The 7956-nt window shown below is 43.7% G+C and overlaps 1 protein-coding gene across 2 annotated transcripts in view; it reads left to right on the forward strand.

The window, feature by feature from the left end:
• AGK (acylglycerol kinase) overlaps positions 1–7956 on the forward strand; it is a 56989-nt gene that overhangs the window by 39575 nt on the left and 9458 nt on the right. For both annotated transcript variants that reach the window (XM_019515426.1, XM_019515427.1), the window contains 4 exons: positions 317–374; positions 2185–2332; positions 3082–3179; positions 5176–5246. In XM_019515426.1, the coding sequence (XP_019370971.1) occupies positions 317–374; positions 2185–2332; positions 3082–3179; positions 5176–5246 (375 nt within the window). The remainder of the gene's footprint in view (positions 1–316; positions 375–2184; positions 2333–3081; positions 3180–5175; positions 5247–7956) is intronic.

The following is a 7956-nucleotide window of genomic DNA, read 5'->3' on the forward strand; positions in this document are numbered from 1 at the left end:
AAATAACTACCTTAGGGGGTAGACACAGGTCTACTACCTCAGAACAGCTGCCTCATAGAAGAACTACCTTAAGGCTCGGAGAAGGGGTTTCAAAAGGAGAGCAGCTGGTAGTTCTAATTGTTGTGTGTGAATGAGCTAAGAACAGTTTCAATGTACAAAATTCATTCTTCTTGTATTCTGAAGTTCAAGAATACAGGAAAGAATGAACCTCAGTGGATATCAGGTCTATGCATGCTGGTATACATTGGACCAGGAAAGATTTTGCACAATCCCAACACCCATAAGTTTCTCATAAGTCCTGTATTTTTCTCTTTAGATACTGGTACCTTGGGCCTCTGAAAACCAAAGCAGCTCACCTTTTCAGTACACTCAAGGTAAAGTATTACTGCCTCCATAGGTAACTAAAGAAGAAAAAGGAACCTTATGTATCTGGGAAGGGTGGAGAAAGGCAGTGTATGTATTCAGTGAAGTGCAGTAAACTGTTTGCATATGTAGCAGCTTACTGAGCTGCCTAGGAACACACACATTTGAGAGGTGTGTGTGTGTGTCTTATTATTATAAGACCTTGTCTGGGGAGCTGCTGAAGAATATTCAGAATTGTTAGGGGGACTAATAACCACTTGTGAAGGTGGGGAGAGACTGTGGTGCAGACGATTGCCATGAGAGGGTGCTCAGCCTCCTTTCTCCAATGCAGTCTTGCTCCAGGTTTTCTGATGATAATATTTTCCTCTGATTTATTCATCTGATGGAAGATGTGTCTATAATTAGACTGCATGTGAATGTTGATAATCAGACAGTTGCAGGCGTCCATGTATAATAAAATAAACATGAAGGTTAATTGTTTATGTCTCACCTTTTTAAAGTTGTCTGATGCTTAAGGGAACTTTATGAAATTTAAAATTTGACCTGCGTTAAAGGTCCTGCACTTCCACTGTCACTCCTTATCTAATCCCTTTTACTGTTGGCACACCGACCAACCTTTGTGTGAATGGAGTCAGAACACACAGGAACCACCACAGTGGTTAAGTCTTATAGTGTCCCCCCGCCACTGCCCCTCCTCTCCTAATCTGTGGCAGTGGCCAGCATAGGATAATTCAGAGGGGTGTTAATGCCCTGATCACTGACTGACAGGTCACAGCATGACACATGGGAAATGTCTTCTTAACATAGTGGTTGGCTTTTCTTTCCTGAAAATGAGTATTGGTAACTGTATACATCTGTATCCTACCCCATGTAACTAAGGATTTTCATCTCATTCATATAAATAACTAACCTGGAAACGCCGTTATTGCTCCATTTTTTGCCGCAATAATAATCATTGGGGATCCACAGGGTGGTTATCCCTTATGCTTAACATCCCTTCATCATATAATATCCTGAAGGGCCCCTTTTTTCCTTCTTTTAATATAGCTAAAAGAGTCTGACTGGCCTTTTCAATGCCATGAGTTGTTTTATATTCATCTGAAATCTCTCCACTTTTTAAAGTCTGTCGTTGCCTTTTGCCATTTTCTCTGCCCTTTTGAAATGGGGTGGCCATAATTAAGTGCAGTGGGAAGGGCAAAGAGCTTACCATTTGATGTGTAAAAGAGAATTACACTTCCTTCTAAAAAGATGGCTGAGAACTAGGAAGCATGCAAGAGTACCATTAGTGTTGGAGACATTGTAATTTGAAAGAGAGTCTAAGCTCAGGGCCCTGCTTGTCCTGTGCTTACAGTTGTTGTGCATGTGCTACTCTTCCTATGCGAGCCTGATTTTGTCTCATTAATATAAGCAAGTTGTACTGAAATCTTTCCCTTGTGTTCAACGGTGTGGAGGAATCTGGCTCAATAATGTATGGTCTAAGATTCAAACCAAGCTTATGACTTACAAGCCCTAATATGCCGAGAAGAATAGATGAATACTGTGTGCATGTAGGCTATTGGATGAGTTTCTGGAGTGTGTTTAATTTGAATATCAGCTTAATTGGCTGTGGAGCCTTCATAGTCCCTGCCAGCTGGGAGAACATCTTCTCCCACAAGGGAATCTAAAGGCTGGGGAGCCTTAAAAGTGGGATGAGCAGGTGGTGGGATTTTTACTCTTAGAGGGTTGTAGATGACCCCTCCCAGTCCCTCAGCCAGAATAAACAGATGGTTACTCTACAGAAGGCTATTTTTTTTCCTTCTTTTTTTTTTTTGTAAATCCCAGAAATGGCCTCAGAAGCATCAAGCCTCTCTCATGTATTTGGGTCCAACTGAGAGACCTCCAGAAGAGTCGGAAGAGAAGCTGCCCAGAGCCCCTTTATACGTGAGGATTTACAGAAGACTTCTGCAATACTGGTCACGTCCTGCAAAAGGTATGTGGGTATAGATATTGAGACAGACTCTGTTCAGAAGTGCAGCATGTACTGATAAGGCAATTTCGTGGAGAGGCTAATGGATGAGATCCCATGTGCACATTTTTATACTTGAATATCGGCTGCAGTATATAAACTTTTTGTCCAAGGCTTTGTTCATGATTGCTGTTCTTTCTCTGTGGTTGCCATCCCAAAGGCCCTGTCACATGATGCTACTCTCTTGGTTATTCCTACTTAATCATGTGTGTGCATAAAGGAACAGAACATTTCTGTGTATCCTGTTTGCTCCATAATGATACAGCCCATTCAAATCTTGACTAGATGAGACAACTTAGAAGGAAAACCAGATGGTTTGGTTGTGAACCTTGGGGGTTCTGGCTGGGATACTGAGTTCCCGTAGGACAACTGTACTGCACCTGAATGTCACAGCTTTAGCAGCATTCCTTCTATAGGTTGCTAAATGCTTCTATAAAAAAAGTTCAGGAGACCTGTCAGTCTGTGGGACTGTTTTTAGGACTTCAATGCAGCATGGGTGATAATTTGATTGATTACTGCACAAACTTTACTTGGCCCTCACAATGTCCCCCTCTCCCACTGTAGATTCAGAAATATGAAAGAAATGGAGCTTGTGGAAATAGTAAGTTGAAGTGGTTTTAGCTGGCACAGGTCTTTTATGCTTCACAGCAGTAGAACACTGGTCTGTGTAGTTTACTTTCTGCTTAATGATCTCTTCCCTTCTGGATTCTCAGAAATCCCCCAAGAGGCAGCTCATGAGGCCTGGGAAGAAGTGAAGCTGTCCGCCGTTGAACTCTCCATCACGACTCAGAACAGGCAGCTTGATCTGATGGTGAGAGCACAGTTTAAATTCTGAGCATTCCCTTCCAGGCCAAGATATTCCTTTCTCATTGAGCTCCCATCTTTGTGCTGTATGCAGTGTCTGCAGGAGCATCAGCCCACAGAGGAGTTCAAGGGTGGGCTGGTTTTATGAGTTATTGTACAGATTCTGGGGGGGCATGTGAGACTGGATTGCGAGACCCAAGTTGGGCAGATAGGGAAAAGCAGGTCTTACAGGGAGCTTTCACAAACCAGATTCAAGCTTTAGGATTTCAGAGCAGGAAAAAGTTCCCCCCCTGAGAAGAGCTTCCTCTCCTTGCGCTGTGGTGGGAGAGTGGAGGTATTTTTTTTTACTGTTGCTGAAGTGAGGCAGTGAGCCTGGGTGTCTGCCTGAAATGTTGTCTTTTTCTCTTTACTGTTTGCAAAGTGAAGGACCAAAAAGTGTTGGCAGTAAAACAAGGACATCAGCCATTTTAATTTAAAGAGGGTAGGAACTGGTGATCTTTTTTTTTGGAGGGGCAAATCAAGCAAGCTGTCCCTGTTAGTCTCTTTGGCATGCTTACACAGCTGTTCATGTCCCTAAAACCCCCTCCCTGGCTGGAGTCCATGGCTGGTGTGATTTCATTACTGTGAAAGCTTTCTGGGTAGATTTCGGTCATTTCTTCTGATGGTAAGTGCTGGGCCAAAGTTCTGGCTCTGTAGGACCAGAGACAAACAATGCAACATGGTATAACCTTTCATCCCTGCGCTGATCTTCCACAGGACAGAGATTAGTCTATGCCAGCTGTCATGGCGCTCTTGTGATGGGGACATTTGTATGCTGAGAACTGCGCAGTTAGCAACAGCTTTAGTCACTGCTGAACTGAACTGGTCTGAGACCAGTGATCTTAAGTATTGTAATGGGAACTTTAGTGTTCCACTAGCACAATCCAGTGCTTGGGGTCACCTCTTTACTCCTTCACTTCATTTCAGAGCAGCAACAATAAGTAACGGCGTTTTATTAAGTGGGAAGTGGGGGGCATATAGCCACCTCTGGTCACCAGCACAGTTAGAATAGAACAGCTCACATAACCGCAGTCTCATCCCAGGAACCCTGAGCATCTTCATGTATCGAGTCTTATGACCGCAGTGATCCTTTGGAATCCACCGTGTAGCTCCACAATCTGTAGATGTGACCCATGAGTAACAAGTGTTAGTCCTCTCTCCCTTCCGCACTTGACATAGATCTGACCCATATTCAGAAAGATCTGTCACATATACATATGCTAGAAATCCTCCTAGTATAGATGCACCTTGGAGAGGTAAAATACTAAAATATGCTATACTAGTAAATATATTTTTTGTTAGTAGGACTGCATCTACTTTAGAACGTCTTCCAGTGTAAAATGATTACATCTCAACCAGTTTTGAAAAGCTTTAGTTTTGCTCTATTTACAAAATCTTTTGTGTAGACCTGTCTTAAAGGTATGTAACAGATAAGACGCTTAAGGGCAGCATTCAGCTGAGGTAGGAGTTTAGAGAGAGAGCGTGGTAAAGTTTGAACTTAAATCTGTGTTTTCACAGAGCCAAGGACTAAATGAAATACGTTATTTTTAATTCTAACACATACTGAATCCAGTACATATTGACTAAGAACTGATGGTGTGAACAAAAGTAAAAATGAATAGTCTATTTTTGTTCTCCGTAGCAGTTGGGAAAAATACAAAAAAAAAGACCAACTATGTAAATATTAGAATAATAATACTGAACTTTCTTGCTTAATAGTGCTATTTGGTATGGGAGAATATAAGATATTGGTTTTAACTTGGCACTGTCTCTGTAAATTTAAAAAAAAATCTTTTATCTCTCTCCAAAAATACCCCAGCCAACCAACCAATCAGCCACCTCTTCTGTGAGGGACAGTTTGGGATGGGGGAACAGGCTCTTTCTGTGCAGGGATTTCTTGAATGTACTGCTGCGTGGCATGTATGACCCACAGTAACCATTTGGATTCTAAATCTTTTCCGTAGCGCACAGAAGACTTCATGAATATTTGCATTGAACCAGATACAGTTAGCCAGGGAAACTTCATAAACAGAGGGTGAGTATTAGAAGGCCACCTTAAGATGTAAGGTATTTTAAATTGGTCACAAAACTAATTCTATGTTCTTGGTTTCCCTGTGGTACATGCTGTAAGCATAGGGTGACCATAGGTCCTGGTTTGGCTAGTGCAGTCCTGGATTTTGAAGTCCAGTCCTGGCCAGTTGGTCAAAATTAAAATGAGAGTCCCAGAATCACAGGGGTGCAGGGTGTAGTGTGGTGGGGAGACGGAGCAGCATGGTGCACCCTGGTGGAGTGTGCCCAACCCCTGCCTGCTGGCCTCTGCCACTGCCTGCAGCAGTGCCACTGACCAGGGATGGGGAGCAGCAGTGTCCCAGATGTCCTTATGGTCACCCTATGTCAGCATCAAGCTGTGTGGCTGAAATGGAGAATGCCTTGTGAGAATCATGGGTTTTGTCTTTCTAACCCACATTACTTTTAATGTTACTGGTCCTTGTTTCTACACAGTGTGGCTCCAAGTTCTTTCTCGATACTGTGACTGATGTTTAGTACAGCGTCCTCAGGGGACTGGTGCTTTAAAAATGGGCATGAAAATAATACCCCTGCCCCAGAAATCTTGTATGGTGGGATTAGGGAGACAGGATGGAGTAGAATCAATGTGACCAATCCATTGATGTTTAGACAGTGTCTTGTTCGTTCCACATTCAGGTTTTTTAAGAGAAGGAGTTAAGATCTTCAGTCTTTTTACTGGTTGACTCCTCAGTGACAGGGAAGACTGAGCTGGAAAGACCTTTGGATAGAAGTACATTTTTAAGGGGGATAGTATGGTGGGGACTGACCAGGGCAGAGAAGAGAGTTTTAGGGGAGGGAGGGTGGTCCCAGGCTCACAGCCTTCTCACCCATTACCTACCACCTGCATCATGTGGGGCACTCCGGAGATTGTACTCATTTCTTCTGATCTGCAAATAAGCCATGAAGACATGTTAGATGCTGGTCAGAGCTCATTTCTTGCAAGTGGCCCATTACCAAGTAATACTGCATTTTCATTGAAGTAAAGGGACTTGAAATGTCTGATTTTTTTCGATTTTTTTTTTTTTTTTTAAATACTTTTTTCCCATTCCTAACAGCTGGCGTTTCAGTTGCTGCTGCTGTTCTCCAGCCCTAGGGCCCCCTCTAGTGAAGCCAAATGGAAAGTTTGGAAATGTTATAAGTAGCTTTTAGATGCCCCTTGGTAACTGCACATCTGCATCTTGTTTACAATATTAATAGCTGCAGGCACCTTATTTGAGCATGCCACGTTACCTCAACGGGAACAAAATCTGCCAGCCTGCAAGCACATAACTGATCAGGAGTTGCTGTGTTCACTGTCGGTCGCTGGGTTTGGATCTGTGCTTGAAAGACTGGTAGAAGGAAAGCATGTTGCTACTGTTACCATCAGCAGCAAAAGGACCCTGTCTTTCTAAGCAGACTGTGTTGGTTAAGATGTCCAGGGTATCGGAGAGGTGTGAGAGAATTAGCTGGATTCCAAAGGGAGAGGCCTCTCTCATTCACATTCAGTCACCAATACAGTAATACGCAGTACTTGTGCTACTGGCTGGAGCTAATTAACAGCAGCAACAGAAAGCTGCAGCTCCAGCAGCTTCAAAGAATCATGTCTTTTTAGCTTAGTCTCAGGCAATGAAAGAAGGAAACTGCCCAGCCCTTGAAAGAGAAGACATTTGAAAAGGCTGCTCCTACAAGGTAGAAATGAACTAAGCAAATGGCTTGGATGGGAGAGCTGCCATTATATGTCACCTGAAGGAAATTCTCCAAAGCCGTCTCCATCGCAGAGTCCCTGTTGTCACAGTGTCCCAAGCAGAGGAGCTTGTCTTCAAGAACATGTGTGTGAGATGGGGTGACAGGGTTCTGTCGTGCTTTACATAGCCAGCAGCTCTGCATTGAGGGGGATATCTTCAGCAGTATTGTGAACAGGCAGGTGTGAAGGTGATTGATAGTGCAGCCCTTCTGTGCAGTCTTTGTGGGAGATGGGGATATGGGGCCAATTTGGAGTGGCCACTTGGGAACCAGAAGGAAGGGCTAGAGGGCAAGAGCCAGTAGAGTTTAAGAGAGTCATGCCATGAGTTTTAAAGTGCACCAAACCTTCATATTGCTGCTGGGTAGGGAGAAAGGAGAGGTGAGAGATGGCCTTGTAGCCATCAGTAACTTCCTACCCCACTCTCCAGCTTGAGCACTGGATTGAATGGTGTGGGCTGTCACTTCATGGCATGTGCATGGTCACCACCTGGGGTAAGAAAGGCACATCCCCTGTTGTATAATGCTGTGTATTACAGCAGGTGGTGCTGTGGGTTATAGTTGCTTGTATGTTCAGAGTTAGAATATATGGTGGGGCATACTTGGCAACTTGTGCTGTTATTAGGTATTTTTATTCTTGTTTTACTTTTTTCTCTTTTTTTTTTGGTCTCCCTCTCTCTCTCCTCTCTTTACATGAGAGTAAGAATCTGAGTGAAATTGAGCCCATTTCTGGCCCTTGGGTTGGACCTCTAGGGATGTATTTGTCCTCTTTTATGTCTGTCTGCTTCTCTGGCCTCTTCCCTTTCCAACCTTGTCCTGCAACCTTGCTCCGTGTCCTGTTTCTGTCTTGTCTTCCTTGATCCTGAGGTTGGCAGCTGTCCTTGCTCCCTGTAGGGACTTCCTTGGGGCCCTTAGTGGACAGAGAAGTCTGCCTGTATGGGTATGTTAGCAAGGGTCAG

This window comes from Gavialis gangeticus, unplaced genomic scaffold (assembly GCF_001723915.1).
Source record: "Gavialis gangeticus isolate Ggan-Ray unplaced genomic scaffold, GavGan_comp1, whole genome shotgun sequence".
NCBI lineage: Eukaryota > Metazoa > Chordata > Crocodylia > Gavialidae > Gavialis > Gavialis gangeticus.